Source organism: Desmodus rotundus, chromosome 7 (assembly GCF_022682495.2).
Source record: "Desmodus rotundus isolate HL8 chromosome 7, HLdesRot8A.1, whole genome shotgun sequence".
Classification (NCBI taxonomy): Eukaryota; Metazoa; Chordata; class Mammalia; order Chiroptera; family Phyllostomidae; genus Desmodus; species Desmodus rotundus.
Genome location: NC_071393.1, coordinates 121,031,872 through 121,055,627, shown reverse-complemented (window position 1 = coordinate 121,055,627; position 23,756 = coordinate 121,031,872). Strand labels below are relative to the sequence as shown.

Genomic DNA, 23,756 nt, shown 5'->3' with positions numbered 1-23,756 from the left:
GAACCAGTGAAGCTTTGCTCGAATTACCACCTGAGTTCTGCCTCCTGTCCTTCCCCTCCTTACCCCTGTCTGTGGAAAAATTGTCTTCTACAAAACCAGTCCCTGGTCCCAAAGAGGTTGGGGACTTCTGCCATAGACCAGACAGAGCTCTACCTGACCAAACTTGGATTTGGCCCCTGCTATTAATCAAAACACAAAAATGGGATTTACTATTTGTACACTTTCTAGATTAGAAGTCCTAGTTTCATAGTTTTTCAAATATCTTATTATAAAATATCCTATGTCACTTTTTAAGAACAGGTGAATTTTATCCTTGGTGTGCAGCTAGAGTCCAATGGATAGATTAAAGGTAAAAACACCTAGTTTGCCTATAATTAACTATACTTTTACTTATCTACAGCACTGAGGTTTATGTTTGAATAAAAAAGACTTAGAATGGAGAAGAATAGGGAAATCTGCAGTGAAGGGGGGTCAGATAGAGTGAACATTAGGAGCTTGCATTGTTAATATTGCTACTGATCATGATGATAAGGATTACAATTTGGTCACAATTAGCTCTGCTTTTGTATGTAGTTAGTTTTTATTGATTTTTAAGTGCCATTTATAATTTAGATTATTTGATTTATTGTTTGAAAAATTCTGTTAGTATTACTTTAGGGAGTCATAAAAGTTATTTTTATTTAGCAGTTATTTTTATATAAGAAAATATGTGGCTTCTTTGAAAAGTATAGCAAGTTATAACTTTTCACATGTTCTATTTCCAGCTTATTTCTGTTCATTTATCAGCTTTAAGAACAAGATTAGTGCCAATTTTGTAGAGTGTTATGGCCACAGTAACATTCTTGAGAAATAGTCTGGGGTACGGGCACATGTATATATTCACATCTGCTGTGTATTTACTGAGTAAAGTTTTAGATTGTTTCCTCTCATGCAGTATTTTTATCCTCTTCCTTTTCCTTCGTTTGTAAAGAAAGCCACCGTTTTCCACCTACCTCACCTCTGAAGGACTATGGGGATCAACAGGGTAGTAAACGAATTAGATCCAGAACTGGTGTCCGATTTGTTCGAGAGACTGATGACGTGGGCCAGGTACTTTGTGCCAGTTTGTAATCAGTGTTTCTTACGTTTCTATGTAAGTGACTGACACTTCAATTTTATGGCTGTATTTTAACCATGAGTTTCATCATCAGGAGCTTTGTGCTCATTTCTTAAACGCCAAGTAAACTGTTTTATTTTCAATGTGCTAATCATCATCATGTGTTTATTTCAAATTTTGTTACGGAGGGTTATACTTTGTAGAACAATTTTAAGTGAGTTTTATTTGGATATGTTGTGTTTCCTTGTTCAGGTGGCTCACTCTTCTGTAAGCCTTGCTAAGTCAGCTACTTTCTATTTTGCAAAGTGTGGTTTAGCATGAACAAGTTAGTCCTTGTGTAGTTAACCTATTGATTTTTCCATTCATGTTTTTCTGGTTGTTGAATCATCACTGGAGCCCCTTTCTATTAAATGAGAAATTCCATCTTTTTTCTATGTATTCACTAAAGATTTCAGAAGTATTCTGTGGACATTTTTCTTTTTCTGTTGCTTTAAATTTCTCTGCAAGAGCTGAACAGACGTTGTGGTTGCCTTGGGTAGCTAAATTAATTAGATAAGGGCTAGGGGATATTGCTGACTTTGACTTCTTTGTTTTGGTAGTTTTAGGACTCAGGGTTCAAAGTTTGTTAGGATACTCATCTGTAGCTTTCACTCGTTACAACATAAGATAAAGAGATAACAGAACCAAGTGCATTAGAAGGCACCTTGTAGAGACCTTGCCTTGACTATGTTATTTTTTTGATAGTTGAACTTGGTAGCATGAACAATATGATAAAACCTAGAGCAGGGAACAATATCCTACTCAGTTACTGTCTCATTGTATTAGTTTAGTTCTTCTGTCCTGGGAAAGGGCTTGGAAACAGTGATGAGCAAAAACTTTGCATTTTCTAGGGCTTTATAATCTAGAGTGGGAGCTAGATATTAGTCAAATAAGTGCATAAACACATCCTTAATTATGTGCAGAGATGCATGCTCTTACAGAAAGAAGCACAAGGCTACAGGAATATGTAGCAGAGGGACTTGCTCCACTCAGTGAAGGCTTCTTGAAGAATGAATGGCTGATGAACTGAGATCCAAAGGTTGAGTAAGAGTCATTCAAGGTAGAACAAATACTTTGAAGGACAATACACCTATGAGTAAATTGAAGAAGGCCATGGAGCTAAAGAAATATGAAGCACCGAGCCCATGTATAGCCTTGTAAGGGAGTGGCAGCTATTTTGAGAAAATCACTCTGGCTCCTGTGCAGAAAATAGAGAGCCAGTGTGGGCAAACCGTTGGGAAGATATTGCTGTATTCCAGGTGTGAGATGATGGTCCCTTGGATTGGGAGAAATGTAGTTTGAAAGAAGAGGGATAGATTTGAAAGATATTTGGGGGATGAAATGAAAGGTCTTGAAGATTAGATGACCATTTGGGGAGGGTGGGAATGAGTGAAATGGAGGTGTCCACAATGAACCCTAGCATTCTGGTGTGCAAAATGGGAAATCATGATGGGAAAGCCCAAGTGAGTGGTCTGTTGTTCACCCCCTGTTTTACCTCCACTCCTTTCCCTTTAATTGTTCTTCTTTATTTTAAGTCTATTTTTTTTTAAGATGGCCTTAACTTCATGTGACCGTGTGCTTCTTAATGCCCCAGAGCCACCTTTGTTAACTTCTCTGTCTCCCACGTTAAATCGCGAGCCAGGTGTCCCCAGCCCTGTTGTGGGCACTGATTGCTCAATGTGCATTTGGTGAAACGAATTGATTTGTTGTGTCTGCAAGTCTATATAGCTGAAAATCTTTTAGTATAAATTATAGCATACATATACATATACAGGTAAATATTTACAATTAAAAGTACAATAATATGAATGAAAATCCATGTAACCACCACTCAGGCCAAGAAATAGATCATTGTTATACACCCAAAGCCTCTTTTCTATTCCTTCTTTCTCCAAGTGCTATCAACGGTCTTGATGTTTATATTAATCATTATCTTGCTTTTTAAAAAAAAATCATTTTTACTACTTATGTTTAGTACTACCTGATTTTAAACTTTATATAATTGGAATAATATTGTAGACTTTCTTTTGTTACTTTTTCCATTTGATGTTATGTTTTTGACATTCAGCGTTACTAATGTGTAGGTAGTTTTGATCATTGCATTTTCACTGCTGTGTGAAGTGCAACTGGAGGAATGTTCCGCAGTTTATTTATTTCCATTGTGTTTTTAATGGAATTTTGTTTTCAGTGTTCTCATTATGAACAACACTGCCCCAAACATTCTTTTACATGGTTCTTGGTTCGGGTGGGCAAGAGTTTCTCTGCAGCATGGGTTGGCACACTGCGGTGTGTGGTCTACTTGAAAAAAGTTCTATTCTAACGCAGTTACGTTCATTTGTTTATGGTTACTTTTGTGCTATAATAGAAGAGTTGAATAATTGTGGTAGAGACCATGTAGTTCGAAAACATGAAATATTTACCATTATACCCTTTACAAAAAAGGTTTGCTGATCCCTTTTCTACGGTATCTATATGGAGTAGAATTATTGTACTGTAGAGATGTGTTGGTTAATGTTATATATTGCTTAAAAATTTGTTTTGGAAAATATATTTTATATTTAGAGTAGACACTAACTTTATTCAGTATGAATAATATTATGAAATTTGGGCATTATTATAAAGAGCAAGTTTTTATTCTTACCCTCAGTGAATCTTCATGGAAGAATTCCACAAAATCCTAAATGGATAACTATGTTTTGCCTTTTCTAGCTTCATGCTTTTCATCAGTCCCTCCGAGACCTCAGCAGTGAACAAGTTCGCCTTGGAGATGATTTCAACCGGGAAATTGCCAGAAGGAGCAGGTAAAAGCAAAATATGGTCTAATAATATTAGTTAATATTAATATAAAAAGCAAAATATGCCTTTGGATATAAAAAGCAAAATATGCATTGGAGGCATGAATTATTAGACTAAAAAAATAGGTTCTATAATTGATATGTCTGCATGAATTAAAAAAAACTGTACCGTGTTTTAATAGCAGTATTTTAAAATTTGTTACTAGAATAGCTTAAGACCCTTTGAATTTAGAATGTATTATGACTCAATGTTAAGACATTAATTTCATACTTTAAAAAACACTTTAACTTATTACAGTGGCATGCTGGCACTGCAGAAACATACATGGTAAGATCTTAGCAAAGAGGTAGATTTATAGATACATGGAGAGAGAGAGAGACAGACAGACAGACAGACTACCTGATTGACAATGGAGCTTTAAAATAAAAGGCACAATGTAGAATTTGTTGATTGATGGACATAACCCGTTGTAGAATTTGATATTTTAGCTTTCAGTTGGAATCTTGAAAAGCCAGTGATTTATGTCTGCTCAGTCTTTGCAGTGTTTTTCATTTCTGGGTAGTCCCCAAGAAGAATCACTTTATTTAAAATTTCTCCATTGTCTTTTTATTTTTATCATGAGCTCTGACAGTTGGCTTTCATTTGGGGGCCATCTTTTTACAAAAAACAAAGATTTTATTATCCCTTCTCAAGGGTCACAATCTGTGTGCAGCAATGATTATGGAACAGCAAAGCTGAATTGAAATTTGTTTACCAAGTTCACTTGCTAACTCCCACTCCAGCTAATGAAATCATTCCACACGCCAATTTGGTATTACTATAGCAAAAAGAATCAAAACTATAACTGTTAAATCTGTGACTATTAACTATAGTCTGTACAACTTAACTGCTTTTATATGAGGAAGGAAGGAAATTCAGAAATAAGAATTAAAGACCTTACTAATGCTATTATTACTGCTACTACTGGTTGATATTATTGAACAGCTATTTCATGCCTGATAGGTTTAGGTTTAATTCTAGCAACAACCCTAATGAGGTAGTCATTATTATTTTCTCCATTTTTTGGATGTGAAAATGGGCACAGAGAGAGGAATAACTCAGTTTCCTGGAGATGAAACAGGGGGATGTGATGGAGTCAGAATTCAAATCTAGGCAAGAAGACCCCAGAGTGCTCTTCGCACTGTGATTCAATATCGTGTTCATATATACCTGATATGAATAAGGCATTTGAATTCCTGCATTTTGAGCTACATCATTGAGCTATATTTTAAGTTTTTTAAACTGATAAGCGGTAGTTGAATTAATACATATTTCTTTTTGACAAGTTGATAAAGTCAACGGAATGACATCGCCATTCTAATATAATGTGTTCCTGGAGTGGCTTTATTACGTAGCTTTTACACACTTGAAGGAAGCGTATAAGTTAAGCACTGGGAATGTGAGTTTCGGAAATAGTTGTCCTATAAGAAGATGCAGGGGAAGTTGCAGGGATGACTTAGTTGATTAGTTCAAACGGACATTTAGATGTGCAGTGGTGGGCTGGGAATCCGCTGATCCACAGGCCGGCACCGTCTGGTAATCATTTGTGTGCCTATCGGTATGTGTGAGGAAGAGAAACATTATTTAACCCAAAACAGGAGTCAAATTTCTTGTGAAACTTGGTGGCTTAACTTTGTGGATGAGGAAGATTTTAGGATCCAAATCTGCTTTACTTGTAAAATATTTTGCAAGTTTTCAGTTCATGTTTATAAAAATATCCTGGAGGGAAGTTGCTAGGTTTAACTTTCTGTGTGATTCAGAAAGATTGATGTGCTCATTTAATTATTAATTTTTTAATTTTTCTTGACATGTATTGAAAAGTACACTGGAAAGTAAGTTTTTATGAAGGAATAAATAAAGTTTCAATCAGAAGTCACCTATTTTGGTTGCCATATGGAGAACTGATTTGCAGAGGGCAAGTTAGGAGACTTTTGCATTAATATGAAAAATGACTATGGCTTGACCAGGAGTATGGCAAGGGGCAGCTGGACAGGGTTGTGTTTCAAGGTGTTTTTTTGCATATTGAAGAGGCAGGATTTAGTAATGGATTGTATGTGGAGGGGATAAGGGAGAATAAATCCAAGATGACTCCAAGACTTCTGTATTGAGTAACTGGGTAGATGGTAATTCCACTTCTAAAATATGGAACACTGGTGGAAGTAGGTGAGGTGCAGAAATTAAGGGTTTGACCCTGCCTATGTTAGGTTTAAGATGCCTGTGAGTCATACAAATAGAAGTGTAAAATACCAGCGAGGTGTTTACTTTGGAGCCTGAAGAAGAAGTCTCTTCTAGAGATTTTGAGAGTGGTCAGCATAGAGAAGTGTATTTGGAGCCATGGAAATGGAGGATATTTAGAGAGAAATGGTGGTGAGAGCATCAAGGACAGGGCTGAAAGCTAAGGCACCGACCGCACTACGTGGAGGTCATTACAAAGAGGAAGTGGACTGAGAAGGAACAGCTAATAAGGAGTGGGGAATCCAGGAGCACATGGAGCCACAAAAGCCAAGAAAGAGGTACAAGTACAGACATATTCAGAGATATAAAGATTTAGAAAATTTATAGATCCAACGCAATCCCTATTAAAATACCAATGACATTTCACAGATATAGAACAAACATTTCAAAAATTTATGTGGAGCCATAAATGACCCCAAAAAGCCTCAGTAGTTTTGAGAATGAAGAACAAAGTAGGAGGGATCACAATACCTGATATCAAACTATATTACAAGACCACTATAAACAAAACAGCCTGGTACTGGCATAAAAGCAGGCACATAGATCAATGAAACAGAATAGAGAGCCCAGAAATAAACCCATGTCTCTGTGGTCAATATTCGACAAAGGAGGCAGGAGCATAAAATGGAATAAAAATAGCCTTTTTAACAGATGACATGGGGAGATCCGGACAGGTACATGCAAAAACAGAAACTTGATCACCAACTTACACCATACACAAAAATAAACTCAAGATGGATAAAACACTTAAATATACATTGAAACACCATAAAAGTTCTAGAGGAGAACATAGGCAGGAAAATTTCAGATATTCCATGAAGCAGTGTTTTCACCAATATGTTCCCTAGAGCAAGGGATATAAAGGAAAGAATACACAAATGGTACTACATCAAATTAAAAAGCTTTTGTATGGCTTTTGTAAAGAAAAGAGCAAAATGAAAAGGGAACCAACTGTATCAGAAAATATATTTGCCAGTGATACCTTAGACAAGGGTTTCATCTCCAGAATATATAAAGAACTTACATGACTCTGTACCAGAAAGACAGACAACCCAATTAAAAAATGGGCAAAGGACCTGAACAGACACTTCTCCAAGGAGAACATACAGAGAGCCCAGAGACATATGAAAAGATGCTCAGCATCACTACCCAGAGACATATGAAAAGATGCTCAGCATCACTAGTCATCAGAGATGCAAATTAAAACCACAATGAGATGCCACTTCACACCAGTTAGAATGGCCATCATAAACAAATCAACAAACAAGTGCTGGTGAGGTTGTGAAGAAAAGGGAACCCTAGTACACTTGGTGGGAATGCAGACTGGTGCAGCCACTGTGGAAAACAGTATGGAATTTCCTCAGAAAGCTAAAAATGGAACTGCCTTTTGACCCAGCAATCCCACTGCTGGGATTATACCCTAAGCACCCTGAAACACCAATCCAAAAGAACCTATGCAGCCCAATGTTCATAGCAGCACAATTTACAATAGCCAAGTGCTGGAAACAGCCTAAGTGCCCATCAGTAAATGAATGGATCAAAAAACTGTGGAACATTTACACAATGGAATTCTACGCAGCATAAAGAAAAAAGGATCTGCTACCCTTCACGACAGCATGGATGGATCTGGAGAGTATTATGCTAAGTGAAATAAGCCAGGTGGTGAAAGACAAATACCATATGATCTCACCTATCAGTGGAATCTAACCAATAAAACAAACAAGCGAGCAAAATAGAACCAGAGACATGGAAATAAAGAACAAACTGACTAATCAGAGGGGAAGGGGAAGGGTGATAATGAGGGAAAGAAAGGGAAGGGTTGTCAAGGAACATGTATAAAGAACCTATGGACCATGACAATAGGGGATGAGGACTGAAGGTGGGAGGTGGGGATGGGTAGTGCAGGGGAGAGTAATGGAGGGAAACGGGGAGAACTGTAATTGCATGACAATTACAAAAAAAGAACACTGGAAAAAAAAAGACTTAGAAAATTTACCCTTTAAGGTGTTGGGGGAAATCCCCAAAAGTCTAAATTCAGGATCAAATCTGAAGGACTCACAAATTCTCAAATTCATAAGAGCTTTATTAGGAGAAACTTACATGCATGGGAAGACAGCTGCTTCCAGTGGTAGCCTGCTGGGAAGAATCCCCACCCCTCCCAGGACAGAGTTCCTTTTTCCAGGGGTTAATAGTAAAACCATGTGGTGGGTAGTCAGTAGACCACCAGAAAGAACAATACATTCCTAAGTTAACAGATAACAACTAGCAGTTATACTCTATGCATTAATTAACCTCCTTCCTGGGGCATGACGTTCATCTTTGGGTGGCATTCTGGTTTTCTGGATAGTCAACCAAGCCTGAGGCTACACAGAGTGAAGAGTTCAACATTTCCCAGATGCCTTTGCTGCTGGAGCCATATTGCAACTCAGTGAGTTCCCCTACATAAGAACATCTTTTTGAGGAGATTATCTAAGAATATATAAGTAAAATAGGTGGTAACCAAGAAAGAGGAAGGTAGAGGTTATAAAAGTTAGTAAAACTAACCCAGAAATTCAGTGAAAATAATCCCCAGAATGAGAGCCACTTAGCATGCTCAGGAACTATTCACCGAATTAGAGAAGGAAGTGTCATTGAGAATAATCTAGTCGAACGGAGTTGATTCTTAATAAATGATTCAGTAACAAGTGGGAGAAAAGTATCAATGATGTGATAAATAAGACCCATATAAGGCCAAAAGATGAGAAACTTTAGAAAAAAACTAAAGCACAAAAACATTAATGATACAAGTAAGAAGCTGACTAAAATGTGAGCATGACGGAATATGAGCAAAAAGCATCAATTCTCTATGGTGGAATAATTTATAAGAGGTATAATAAGTATATCACGTAAGTCACACAGATAACTGGTAAAAATAGCAATACATTCATCCAAAATTGGACAAGAGTGTGTGAGCTAAATACAGGGTCCAGCACAAATGACCCCCCTTTTTTATTACAAAATCTTTTATTATGAAATCATAAGCATGTAATTCTGTAACATAACACTATCACACTCAAGCACACCATATGACATTATAGGTGAAATGTTCAGATTGCTCTCCATCTCATGCGAGACATTCACGTACCCTACTAACCACACTCAGGCAGGCATTACCTCTGCCGGACCCTGTATTGCAAAACAGGTCCAATCGAAAATGTCTAGAATTGAATATGACGGAAGTAACCAACAAAAGAATTAAGAATGGAAATGGTTGGGCCAGTGGGGTATGGACTAGAGGTAAGAAGTGTGAGAGAGGAAGGCATGCTTTTCTTTGTAAGTCTTTCTGTACTATTTTCTATTGATCCTGTATGTTATTAATTTGGTGGAAAAAAGGTTATGGGAGACACGTCAGTGAGGGCCGAGTTTGTAACAGCATACCCTCATGTAACTTGATTATGAACTGCTGGAGAGTTGCTGGAGAGGATGTGAGATTAAGAGTTTTTCCTCTCTCCCTCTCTCTCTTCCTTAATTTAAAATGGAAGGAATTGCAGCCCATTTGTTTATCGAAGGTGATGTTCCAGTATAGCAGTGGTTCTCAAAGTGTAGTCTCCAGACAAGCAGCATTAGCATCGCCTAGGAAGTTCTAGAAATGCACATTCTTGAGCCCAATTGCAGAATCACAGATTCTGAAGTTTTGGGGGTTGGGTTCGTCACTGTGTTTTTATCAAGCTCTCCAGGTATCGCATAGTTTGCTAACATTTGAGAACCACTGCAATAGTATATAATAACATTATTATGCTGTAAATTTTTAATTGTATATATTTTTCCAAATAGCGAAATTAAAGTATTTCTCTTTATTGCCTAGGTCGGATGCTGAAACAAAAAGGGCTTTGGAAAGATTGACTGAGAAGCTCAGTGAAACCAAAAAACAAGAAATGGTGAGAACTCCTTGTTTATAAGAAGTTCTGTTTCTCATGTAGATGGTCGAGAGGGTGGCTGGGCTCATTGTACTCACAGTGAAGTTTAGTAAATTTTAACTCTTTCAAAGGTGATGTCATTTTGTCTAAAAATACATTTTACAGCTCTTACAAAATTTTCACGAATTGTAAGTGTTGAAGTTTTAAATATTTACAGTGGTAGCGTATTAGAGAAAGACTTATCATTTGTTTTAGTTTTTAGAGTTTTTTTATGAATAATTTAAATTTTACTGACTCGGTCATTCCTTTATAGCTTTTGTGAAGTGATTTTTGAGAAATACAGAGTTTGTGGGTAACGGCTCTGTAGCACTCCCATCCTCGTTTGAGCTCATCCTACAGAACTGCGTACACAATTGCTGCAAAGACCTCCTTGCTGTCTTTGTTTTAGGTAGTACTGCTCGGACATACCCCGACTTCCGGGGTTTTATTATCTCATACTCAGATTGTTCACACTGATTATGCAGAGGGTTCTTTTTATCGAATCACTGTTCTTGGTGGAATTACGATTTTAAAAAAAAGAACATACAGTGTCCATTTCTTTGCATCATCTGTGTTTTTTTAAAAAAGAGAAAAATAATAGATATTCTCACAAAAGTGTTGCACATTTGTCAATTTCAGGAACAATGTCTGTTCATTCATTTCCCACAATACCTTTTGTTTTTTCCAGACAAGAAAAGTTAGCAGATTATTTTTTCTTAACATTTTATTCAAACCGGAAGTTTCCCAGTAAAAGCAGGTAGTTTTTCTCCAGTTGTTAATTGTGTTTATAGTTCCTTACATAGACATGTTAAGTTTTTTTTTTTTTTTTTTGAGTTTGAATTTCCTGGCTGCATCTGCTAAGAGATGGATATGCTGCATTATCAGAGGTCATCTCAATTACTGCCTATTTCAAAAGTAAGAATAAGCACCTGACCACATAAAACACGCTCCTCTTGAGTTTTTAGTGCTGATTTCTTTGTGGCATCCCCAGAGTGGTGAAGATACAATGTCTGTCTTCTCTTGAAGTAGACAGGTGTTTTCAGTTAGTGCGTGATGGTGTGGCATCTAATATGTGATCAGCCCATGGGGTATTTATTTTTTTTATTTTACATAAAGTCCTAGATTTTCCCAGGCACACCAAGGTCACCTTTTATTTATACTGTACCTGTCTAAAATATCTAAAATATCATATACTTCTAATGAAGGGTTTTTTTGAGATTAATAGATCGGTAGCTTTCTTAATTGCAGTGGTTCACACAGGGAGAAATTTATGCCATTCTCAGTCTTACATACTATCTCAACAGGAGCTGAATGCACTCTTTCAAGGAAGTAGCTCCTAAGGTCCTCTCTACCTTAGTAAATGATCTTCTGGCTCTTCTCATAAACTCTAGAATGGAATCTGTTACTTGACAATGGAAACTGCTGAAGTTTTTTCTTTTTTTTAATTTTTAAAATTTGGAGGTATAATGCACATACATAAAAGTACATATATCAGTGTATAGCTTGATTAATTATTGCAAGGTGAACATGCCCATGTAGCCAGCACTCACATCTAGAACTACAACATTACTAGCACGCAAGAAGCCTCCTTATTTCCCCTCCTCATCAGTAACTTTTTCCTTTTTAAAGGGGACTATTATTTTGACTTATAACCCTTTACATTGCTGTTGCCTGTTTTAGACTTTATATAAATGCAGCCAGTCAGGACATGGGTCTGTTTGTGTGTGTTTGTATGTGTGTGGCTTCTTTTGCTAAACATTATGATGGTGATATTTCTGGGTGTTGTGTCATGTATTTGCAGTTAGTTCATTTTTATTGCTCTTTAGTATTCCATTGTATAATTTACTGTGACATATGGTAAAGCTTTTTGATGGATATTTGAATTATTTCAAATTGTGGGCTGTTGAATAATGCCGTGGTGGCTGATCTTACTATTTGAGCGCCTGTGTGCATGCATCTCCGTTGTTACATAACATGGAGTGCGACTGCTAGGTGCCTTCCAATTTAGCAGGTTCTGAGAAACAGGTTTTCAAAGTGGCTGCACTAATTCACACTCTTACTATCAGTGTATGAGAATTTGTGTTGCTTTCATCCTTTCCGACACTGATACTCTTTAATCTTTCAGTAATAGCCATTGTGTTGAGTGTTTATGGTATCTCATCATGGTTTTAATTTGCATTTTCATGATTACTAAAGATGATGAGCATCTTTTTTAAATATGTTTGTTGGCTATTGGCTATTTTCTCCTTTGAAATACGCCAGTTTGCTCTTTTGCCCAGTCTTTTATTGGGTTGCCTGTCTTTTCGTTAGTGATTTGTGGGAGGTCTTCATATATCTCGTGTATGAGCACTTTGTCAATTATATGTATTGCAAATACTATCTCCCATTCTAAAACTGTTTCTTCTCATTTTTAAACTCTTTTAGTGGGATCTTCTGTTGATGACAGAAAATATATTTAATTCTCTGCAAAAATAAGTTGCTTAGATAATTTGATAATTATTATATGTGAGAGGACATACTTGCTTTTTGTTATAGGCTAGAGACCATAGCAATTATTGATTACCTATTATTTGTTGTTGAGATATTTCCTTAAAGATTTTATTTATTTACTTTTAGATAGAGGGGAAGGGAGGGAGAAAGAGAGGGTGAGAAACATCGATGTGAGAGAGAAACATCTTATTGGCTGTCTCTTGTATGTGTCCTGACCTGGACCAGACCTGCAAACCAGGCATGTTCCCCTATAGGAAATTGGACCAGCAACCTTTTGCTTTGCTGACTGACACTCAGCCAACTGAGCCACACCAGTCAGGGCTGTTGTGGACATATTTCAATGTTAAACTTCAGTGCCAGGTTTTAACTATTTCTGGTTCACCTGTACTGTTAGTGTATCGACCTTCAGGATTCCAATGCAGAGGCTAGGGGCTGGGTTGGGGGAAGTTCAGCCAGGGATCCCCTTCCTTGAAAAGGCTTTCAACTTCAGTTTTTACCCCTTGGACCCCACATATCTGTTAAAAAGTGTTTAGCTTCTCAGTGTCTCAGCTGCCATTTCTTAAGTGGGCTGATATTTCAGGGAGAAAGTGGTCTAAAATATGGACCAATCTCTCTGAATTTCTTTCTTCCCTTGCATGTGGTCTCATATGTCTTTACTTCTTTTTAGTTTTCCAGACTTATTTAAAATATTATTTCTTACCTTCAAAGTTATTTTCATTGGAAGGGTTGGTCCGAATTATTTAGCCCATCATTTTTGGAAGTGAAACTCCCTCAATCTTTTTGTATATATCATATTTCGTTACTCTGTTTGCTATTTCTAATGCATAAAATTTGAGAGGTTTCCAGCTGTTGTATGAAGTTTCTTCTACTCTCTACATGGGTATACAACATGTGAGCATGCTTGTAACAAGGGCTTTGATCCAGACTTGAATATCCTCAGTGTTCTGCCAAGGTCTTTGTAGATCTGAGGAGCTATGGGCATGTCATGCTGTCTTTTTGACATTGTTAGATATTTGGGATGGTTTGAATTAGAGTTTGAAAATGCTAATTTGCCTAGTGCACATTACATTTGTTAAGTTTTACCTAGCTAGCAAGTACTATCTACATAGTCACTCTAGAGTGTTAAAATTCTAAAGTGTAACCACTGACCTAAAAGTCAACAGATAAATTTAAAGAAAGCCTGGGTTCTTTCATGTCACCATTACTATTGATCAGAATTACTGCACATCAGATAAAGCTATGATTGCACACCTGGATGTCACACCTCACTAGTTCACTGCTCACTGGTGTAATTGGTGCGTACACTTGGCTAGTTTACTCTGCTGTCCAGTGTGCTCAGCTCATCAGGACCTATTTGTTTTATATTGTCTAAATCAGAAAAATTGTACACACCTAACTGTGCACTTAATTGAATCATTCGTCTGCCAGTTCCTCACATTAAGTTGTGATGTTACAACTTGTTTGGTGCTTTACGTAAATTTGCTTTCAAAGTAAGATTGTTCATGACTGTACAGAGGGCGTCTCGAACCGCAAGTGGGCGTGTGTATGGAGTCCTGGTTAAGAAACAGACTTCTAATGCAAAAACTTAAAAATAATATTGGTGAATTTTAGAAGGTCTTCTGCAGGTCACATGGTGTTTACTTCAGTGTGTACAGGCTTAAATATAGATTTTTGTGACTCATTCCAACTGAAGTCAACTTTTATATTTTATAACTATTTGATATATTGTGTTGTGTTTGTGAATTTATGTAGCATTCTGTCAGAAAAGATATGGTTTTGTTATTTAAGCATTAAACTTCTCAGAGACTGCAGCTGTTTCCCCCCAAATTAGAATAAAATTTCCGAAATGATGCACGTTCACAGTGGAAAACTTTTAAATATTGTACAAAGAAAAATGAATGACTGCCCCTATCTTTCACCAATTTCATTTTCTATCGGTAACCACTGTTAATCTCATTTATTGTGCATTATTCTGAGGCTGCAATTGTTTATCATGCATTTTCTTAGTAACTAAAATTTATCTGGAAAGTTTATAGAACACATTTTTCTTTGAGAGGCAAAAAGTACTGGTTTCTATCATACATGCCAAGATCTGATTTGTTCATCCTTTGTGAATCATAGATTTTTGTTTGTTTGTTTTGCAAGCTTCTTGTTGGAAGGGAATAATTATTTATAGCATGGTATTATGGAAAATATTTTGTGTTAACACTTAATTGTGGTAATAATATTTCATGGGCCTTATACTACAGGGGAAATTAATTTTCTAGAATTTGCCCAGTTGAATATGATATGAATGCATTATTCTTTGATTATTCATGGCGGGAAAAGTCAATTTTAATTTAGTTTTCTATAGAAAGATCATTATTTTAATAAAAAATGTAAACATGGATCCAGCTGTTTCTGGAAGAGTTGGCTATGATTTGAAGTAAGAATTCTGAACCCTGCATTTAGGGTAACATGGTTATTGCACAGATTGCAACACATATTTGTTGAAACGCATTCTATAGCAGCATATATTTTTTAAAGATCTCAGGAATCAACACACTGAAAAGTCAGAACACAATCCCAGAAACAGAAGGTCTTTGCTTTTGTTTCACCTCCACTCATTGAAAGCTAGCTTTAAAAGCCATTCTAATTTTTATTCTTATTGTACTATTTTTTATAACTAAATATAGACTTTAGACTTTTTGATATCTTAGTAGTAAATTCAATTGGTTAATATGGGTCTCTGATAAAAATGTATTTTTTAGTATTAGCTGGTTAGTATTTTCCCCTTATGTCCCAGAAATAAAAAATTAAAATGAGGAGGTGTTAATGAATGCAGTCTTTGCAATAATTCTTATTGGGAATTATTACTCCACAGTGATAAATATGTGCTGGGTCATTCAGTGCAGAGCCTATGCTCTCCTATGTACGTGCTCTGTATTACGTGTCTGTATTACATGCTCTTTGGTCTTCTCAGTTGCAGAAAATGGCATCATAATCTGTCCAGTGGGCACCTAAGAGTCACCATACGTCTTTTTCTTCAGAGCACATTTCCAGTCCATGATAAAATCTTGCCCTTTTTACTTCTGAAATCTTGCTCAATTCCATCTTCTTCTGTCTAATACTTCTCCTGAAGCACCATCACTTCATCAAATTCACTGCAGTGACCCCCATTGAAGTTGGTCTTCTTTCTCCTACATGTTCCACATCTGTGCTCCTGATGGTAGCCAAGTGATTTTCAAAAATTGTCATTACAGTGAATTATTCCCCTGCTTTAAAAAATTCTCCCTAATCTTTGTTCTGTTCCAAAGTCCTTACCATAGATTATAGTGTCTGTATTATGTCTTTCCCCCGTGCCTTGAATCTGCCAAACTCATGTCTACATTAGCGTCTTTGCACTGGCTTCTTTTTTCCTCCAGATTTTTGCATGGCTGGCCCCCTATTATCATTCAGGCCTCCAGTGAAATGTCGTCACCCTGATAGACTCCTCTCTCCTCTGCTTTCCTTTTTGTTACATAATTGGTAGCAGATAGCATACTAAACACACTGTTCTGTATTTTGCCATTTTTACCTAATATATTTTTGAGGTTTGAGATTGTTCTCTATTAGCATCTAATGAGCATTCTGATTCCTTTCTTTTAGTATTTAAAGCATTCCACTGAATGAACGTTTTGTAATTTATTTACCCAGTTTCATCTTAATGGACAGTCAGGTTGTGTCAGTCTTCTGCTTCTATACACAGCACTGCAGTGAATGACCCAGCGCATGTGCCGTGTTTTTACATGGGAAGGTAAATTGGCGGAGTAAACCTCTAGAAGTGGATTTATAAGATTAAAGTCTGCATGGATTGTAGTTTGTTACATATTGTTCAATTTCATAATTAGAATATTAAATGTCCTCTTTTAGCATTTTTATCTGAGAACTGGTGTTTATCTTACCCTTTTCTGAGAAGGATGAAAGGTGACCTACTGTAAAATTAAAATATATGTTGAAATTCTGCTAATTCCAACTGGCCCGTAGTATAAGAGTTCTCTATTCTCTTTGGGATCAGATCTCCATACTCCTCTGTCACCACTCTCACCCCCAGCAGTTTTTTCGGACACGTGGTTACTCAAGTAGAGATGGCATTTCCCAGATTCCATGCACAGCTAAGGTGAGACCATGTGAGTGTGAGTGAAAGTCATGCATGCCACTCTGACTTGTCTTCTTTAAAACAAAGCTACTTGTCTGGAGATTCCTCAGTCTCTGTTTATGTGGGTTGAAATGAGGATGTGTACTGACCCAGCTTAAACAATGCCAGTGAGGCTAACAACCTAGGGGATAGCGAAGCAAGAGATGGAAGGAACCTTAATCCCTGAATGACCTGAGGGAGCGGAGTGGCCTGCCAGTGCTCCTGCTTTCTTCTGGACTGTAATAGGAGACAGAAACAAACTTTTATTTAAGCTGCTCTGGATTTAATCTCTTTGAAATAGCCTAGATGGTACCTTAACTAATACAGAAATGTTTCATAGAAATAGGTGAGAAAGAATAGGCAGAAAACCAGGACTATCCAAATGTATATTTTAGGTCTTTGGTTGTTGCTGACTTAATTGGGGTTGTGTGACTCAGGGTATTGGCAGTAGAAAAGGGGAGATATTTTGAGCATATCGATATGTCTGGATGATTGGATCTATAAAGATGCTTTCATGGATTTCGAGGTTTATAATTTTACCACTCTTGGAAACCTTAAAAGGCTTTGTGTGTTTATTCATTTTAAGACATGCTAGTAGTGTGTGTGTATTGCTTTATTTTTATGAATACTTACTATAATGTCTGTTCATTTTATTACTTAGACTTTTCCTCAGACTAGAATAAAATAGAGCAAGGATATGATGATTCTCCCATGCTCTAACGGTTGTGTAAGACAACAGTTGTACTTGCTTAGCATTTTGCGGTTCACTAAGCGATTCCCTCTTTCAGTTGAGACAGCGTGGATGGACCTGGAGATTATTATGCTAAATGAAATAAGCCAGTCAGAGAAGGACGAATACTGTATGATCTCACTTATATGTGGAATCTTATGAACAAAATAAACTGACGAACAAAATAGAAACAGAGACATGGGCACATGGAACAGGCTGCCAGTTGTCAGAGGGTAAAGGAGGAGGGGGGACTAGGTGAAAGAAGGTGAAAGGATTAGCCAAAGAACTTATGTGCAGGACAAAGACAAAGACAAAGACAACAGTTTGGTGATGGCCCTGGGGGAAGAGGGGACGGGCACTGGTGGGAGGTGGGCAAAGGGGGGAAATGGGGACATCTGTAATAGTGGCAACAATAAAAATAAAGTTAAAAAAATTAAAAGGGTCAATTTCAGTAGTAATAATTGGAAACCTCCAATTAATAGTGGCCTAAAAGAGACAAAAGTTATTTCTCGCTGTGGAACAGTCTTAAGTAGGGAGTTCAGGGTTCCATTGTACTGAACTACAATGTATAAGGTATTCTGTCATGCTCTTCTTCTTTTTCTGCTGTTGTGACCTCAGATTCATGGTCTGTGGTGGCAGCACCTGCGTATCAGGCAAGATGGAGGAAGGGATGAGTATGAGAGCAGGAGGCAACTATGCGCTATCCCTATGGATAGTTTCTTGAAGTTGTCACTTGTCACTTGACACTATGTATTCCGTTTGCCAGAATTTAAGTCACATGGCCAGCTAGTAGCTGAGGAGGCCAGAAAATGTATTGTTTACATTTGGTTGCCACAAGAGTTCTTTATTACGAAAGACATGGAAGTATGGGAGTAGATATTGGAGACAACTATTAGTCCCTACCATGTTATCTGTATTTTCCATCCCACAACTTCTATGCTTTAAAAAATTTTATTTATTTATTTTTAGAGAAAGGGAAAGGAGGGAGAAAGAAGGGAGAGAAACATTGATGTGCGAGAGAAACATGGATCAGTTGCATCTGCATGCTCTCAGTTGGGGACCTGGCCTGCAACCTATGCGTGTGTCCTGACCAGGAAATGAACTGGTGACCTTTTGGTTTGCAGGACAACACTCAACCGACTGAGCCAGACCAATATGGGCTACTTCTATACATTTTGATCCACACTACTGTGTATGGCAAGCTGGGCAAGTTATTTTCCCCATTTTATGGATGATGCTGCTGATTTTTTGGAGACTAGATTAGTTGCACAGCTCAAATAGTGCATGCTTGATTTAGAAGGCTAATCACAAGGCCAGTATGTGGCACAGTGGGGAGTAAAGCGGTGGTCATCTATCACTGCATTACACAGAAGCCAAATACCACTGAAAACAAGTATTTTGGAGTGGAAAACAAAGTTCTATAGAATGGATAGAAATTTTGTGGATGGAGTGGAGAATATGTGTGTGTGTGTTTTCATCAGACTAGCTCATTTCCTGGGTGAGGATTTATTTGAAAACAGATTTAAAAATTGCATTAGTTACCTATGGCTGTGTATCAATTTTTTTGGAACTTACTGGCCTGAAATGTTTACTATATGACCGTTCCTGTAGGTTAGGAGTCCAGACGTGGCTTAGCTGGCTCCTTTGGCTCTGGGTCTGTCATGGCTGCGCTCCTCTCACATCTTGCCTGGGATGGATTTCCTTCCTAGCCTGTTTAATTCCTTAGCGATTATTGGACTAAGGTGTCAGTTCGTCATGACCCACTGGTCAGAGGGCTCTTTGGTTTCTTTGACACATGGCCTTTGCACAGAGCATCTCACAACACGGCAGCTTGTTTCATTAGAGCAAGCAAGCAAGAAGGCCAGAGAGAGGGCCAGCAAGGTTAGTAAGATGGAAGTCACAGTGTTTTGTAACCTAATTATGGGAGTGACATCTCATCACTTGTTCTGTGTTGTTCATTAGAAGGAAGGCACTAGGGCCAATCCACACTCAAGAGGAAGAAATTACAGAAGTGCACGAATACCAGGAAGAAGGGACCACTGAAACTTCGTCAGAAGCTGCTTCACAAAAACATTTCAAAGCTGGGAGAAAATCCTCCAAATACAGCAACTTTACATTATCACTTGCACTGGCCCCATGTGATGATAATGTCTAAGTGGTGAAGTAGATAATGTTTAAGGAATTTTAGATTTTGGTTTCAGTATTTGGTTACTTGAACCACTTTAATTTTGATAAGATGCTAATATGCACAGCCTTCTTACCTGACGTATAGAACTGATCCAACTCATCGAGTTTAATTAGAGAAATCCTAACTTCTTATTCAGTGTTGGTCTTCAGTAGATAGCGAGTTGTTAGAAGGCAGGGTCTGTGGATGCAGCTTGTGTATTGCTGTATCGTGAACTTGTAGCTAGCACGCTACCTGGAACCGCTTAGTGTTCACACATGCTTCCTGAGGGAGTGCCTGAAAATGGACTTGGCATTACAAGATACTACCGGAAATTGAGACCAGTGTGGTCTCATTTCTCTCACTGATTAGTTGTGTGATTCCTGGTTAGTAACTTCATCAGTGATTCATGTCTTTAACAATTTCACTTAAAGTTTGTATCATTAGTTTATAAAAATAATCTTATATAGAAGTGTTTGTCACAGCATGTACCAGTAAAAATAAATATTGTTATCCTGTTATCAATAGGGAATTATTTTAATCAATTATGGAGAACTATGCACTTGTTAAGAATGAATATGTAGATTTGTTTATTATCATGGAAAATTGTCCATATTCCGTGAACAGCAAAAAAATTTGTAAAACACTATGTGAAATACTCAACTTTTGTTCAAAAAAAGAAATGAAATAGATATGTGTTTGACTAGTCATGCACATATGCTTAGAAAACTTCTGGAAGTGTACAACAAAATGTTAACAGTGGTTTTTCTTTGATGGATGGTGTTAGCAGATTATTTCTTACATTTAATCATTCTAGATTGTTTCTTTTTAATTGTAGTAAAATATATAACGTAAAATTTACTATCCGCGTCATTTTGAAGTGTTCAATTCAGTAGTGTTGTATACATTCACCTTGTACAACCAAATCCAGAATTCTTTTCATCTTGCGAAGCTGAACTGATCAATACCCATTAAGTAACAAGATCCCATTCAAAACATCAAACCTTTCCTAGGCATGTTGCCTCTGGCAAGCTCCATTCTATTTTCTGTCTCTATATTTGTATTTGACAATTCTAGGTACCTCATGTAACAGGAGTGATACAGTACTTTTCTTTTGTAACTGGCTTGTTTTATTTAGCATAATCTCTTCAAGGTTCAGCCATCTTATAGCATGTGTAAGAATTTTCTTTCTTTTTAAGGCTCAGTAATATTCCATTGTATGTATAAGTCACGTTTCTTTGGCAATGGACTTGGGTTGCTTCCATCTTTTGGCTCTTGTGAATAATGCTGCTGTGACCTGCTTTCACTTCTCTTGGGTGTATACCTAGACATGTAGTTGCTGGATCATATGGTAATTCTATTTTTAATTTTTTAAAGGAACCACCACACTGTTTTCCATAGCAGCTGTACCATTTTACATTCCCACCAACAGTGCACCAGTTCCAATTTCTCCACTTTTTTTTTATAGTAGCCATACTAATGATTTTGAGGGCTCTGTATTATTTATTTTTTGGTGTGTTGCTATTACTTTTTACATTCACAGTGCGCAGTAAAGATACTTCCATTTTGTAAGAATTGAATGAGTTAACGAGTTTTGGGGTTTTTTTTATTATTTAGTATTATTTCTCTTACACCAGGTGCTGCATTGATTTCATATGCAGTAGTGAATTTTTTGTTGGGATATTAGGGTTGATTTTCAGGATAAATCAGAAGCTTGATGCTGAGGAGAATTTTGAGTTTTTACTAAAGAACTGTGACTATCATAGTAAATGTCTTGTTTTTAAGCACTAGAAGTTGGAAACACCAGACTTAGTGAAACTGGAAACACCAGTTTTAGTAAAAAGTAACTACTGATTTTTTTTTGAGAGAATATTTTTGTTCACCCTTTTTTGACTTATTAAGCTTATGCATACCAATGCGTTTTTAAAAACAACTTGATCTGAGGTAAAATTTATTATAAAATTAATCTGCTTTAAGTATATTGTTCAATTATTTTTTGTAAATGTATTGACTGGTGCAAATGTCACCATAATCTAGTTTAGAACATTTTCTTAAATGGTGACCAGAACCTTTCTTGGCTACGTAGACTTGGTGGCAAAAGATTTCTTATAACAGGACTGTATTTATTGTTTCTCTTAAATGAATGCGCGTTTTCTTTTAAAACACGTTCTGTTCACCTGTACCAAATACACACATTGTCAAATAGTACAGATTTTAATTTTGGGGAGTACAGAATGATAATGCATGACGTGTTTTTGTATTTTCCAAACTTTGAGCAAGGAAAATCTTGCATCAGACATAAAAATTCTTTCATGTTTATTTTAGAGAGTGCCAATTAAATATTTTTTAGTTTGACTTTAGTTTTTGATCTTTTATAGCTGGCTTACTTTTAGCAGATCACAGTAGACAAGATTGACAAACTAATGAAAAGCCCTTTCAATTATTTGCTGCACATAAACATCAAAACCTTCCTAGGCAGGTCATGCTTATAGATAATTAAAATGATAAGGAACTAAATAGATGGAACAGTTTATCAGATTAATAAATGCCATAGCTTGCAAAATTGCTATTTTCCTTCTATTTCACCAGAGGGCACTCTTTTCTAGTTTATTATTTTTAACTAATCTATTGAATTAATATTTTATACTTTGAAAAATGTAAGTCCTTTATTGGGATCCAGGTTTGGATTGTTTTGAGACTGATGATTGTTTTCTTTGAAAATTGTCAGTCATTTTTATTTTTTGCCATCTGGTTTCTAATTGGGTCATGAAAAAGGGCTCTACAAACAAGCCAGTGTTAAAGCTTTAGGCAGTTGTGTATCCAGCATAAAATAGCTCTTTAATTTAGCCTTTCTTCCCAGCAGCTCTGTAATGTCACTGGTTTTGTTTGTTTGTGTTAAGGTTTCGGATCGGGTGGAGCGACGGCTTCAGGAAATAGAAAGAGAGATGCGCACAGAAAGAGAGCTGGTGGAGAGACGTCAGGATCAACTGGGGCTCATTTCTTTGCAGCTGCAAGAGGTTTGCGAAAAACACCTTCTCAGAATGTTTATCTTGAGTTTGGATATTTGTTTAGCCATTGTTAAAATGGCAGTGGTTCCTTAGTTGTTGCGCATGGCGGTCCTCAGCCCACAGGAGAGATGTAGCAGATTGGTTATAGTGTAACAGGTGAAGACAACCCTCTTTGGGTCAAACCCAGAGTCTACTGCTTGCTGGCTGTGCGACCACAGGCAAGTTTCTAAAGTTTTCTAGGCCCATGTCCTCTGTGGAAAGGGAAGTGATTATGGTTTTAACCCCATCGGCTTGGTGCTGGATTAGTGAGTTAATGTCAGTAGAGCACTTAACGTGGTGTCTGGAATGAGCTCAAAAATGTTACCTGAAAGTATAATTACTCTGATTAATTTTTCTTGACATGTCAGGGGTCAACAAACTGTGGCCAAATGAACTGAATCTGCCCCATTTTTGTAAATAAAATTTTATTGGAACACAGCCATTCTCATTTATTTCCAGTTTTTCCGGGGGTCCTTTTGTGACGCAGTGGCAGAGTTGAGTAGTTGTGGAAGAGACTGTATGGCCCACAAAACCTAAAATATTGACTGGCCCTTTATAAAACAAATTTGGCAACCCCTGGACCAGACTATCATCAAACCAGTTAAAAATAGAGGTCACTTACTTTTTAGATACCCTTTTAATTTGAAATTTCAGGCTTATGAAGAAGTTGAAATATTAGAACAAAGAATTTCTGTATATCTTATGTACCTCGATTCCCCCAGTATTCAGATTTTACTAGACTAGCTTTATCATGTTTGTATGCAATACATAGACACACACACTTTTTTGAGTTGGTTGCACATATGTAAATATTTTTGCACTTAAATAATATGGTATGTATGTTCTCTTCCTTAATCACAGGCAATTAACATGGGATCAGTAGTATGATTTAGTCTATAGGTTTCATTCCAGTTTTGCCACTAATGTCTTTTCCTGGTCCATTGCAGGGTCACGTACAGCATTTGGCTGTCGTGTTTCTTTAGTCTCCTTTAATCTGGAACAGTTTTTCAGTCTCTCTCTGTCATTCAT

General features: G+C 37.0%; 1 protein-coding gene across 8 annotated transcripts in view; it reads left to right on the top strand.

The window, feature by feature from the left end:
- The window catches only part of CEP128 (centrosomal protein 128), a 353,654-nt gene that overhangs the window by 32,758 nt on the left and 297,140 nt on the right, over positions 1-23,756 (top strand). For 6 of the 8 annotated variants that reach the window (XM_045201901.2, XM_045201904.2, XM_045201903.2 and 3 more), the window contains 4 exons: positions 971-1,089; positions 3,845-3,936; positions 10,050-10,122; positions 22,581-22,697. In XM_045201901.2, the coding sequence (XP_045057836.2) occupies positions 971-1,089; positions 3,845-3,936; positions 10,050-10,122; positions 22,581-22,697 (401 nt within the window). The remainder of the gene's footprint in view (positions 1-970; positions 1,090-3,844; positions 3,937-10,049; positions 10,123-22,580; positions 22,698-23,756) is intronic. The other 2 variants (XM_045201906.2, XM_045201905.2) reach the window with 1 other exon arrangement.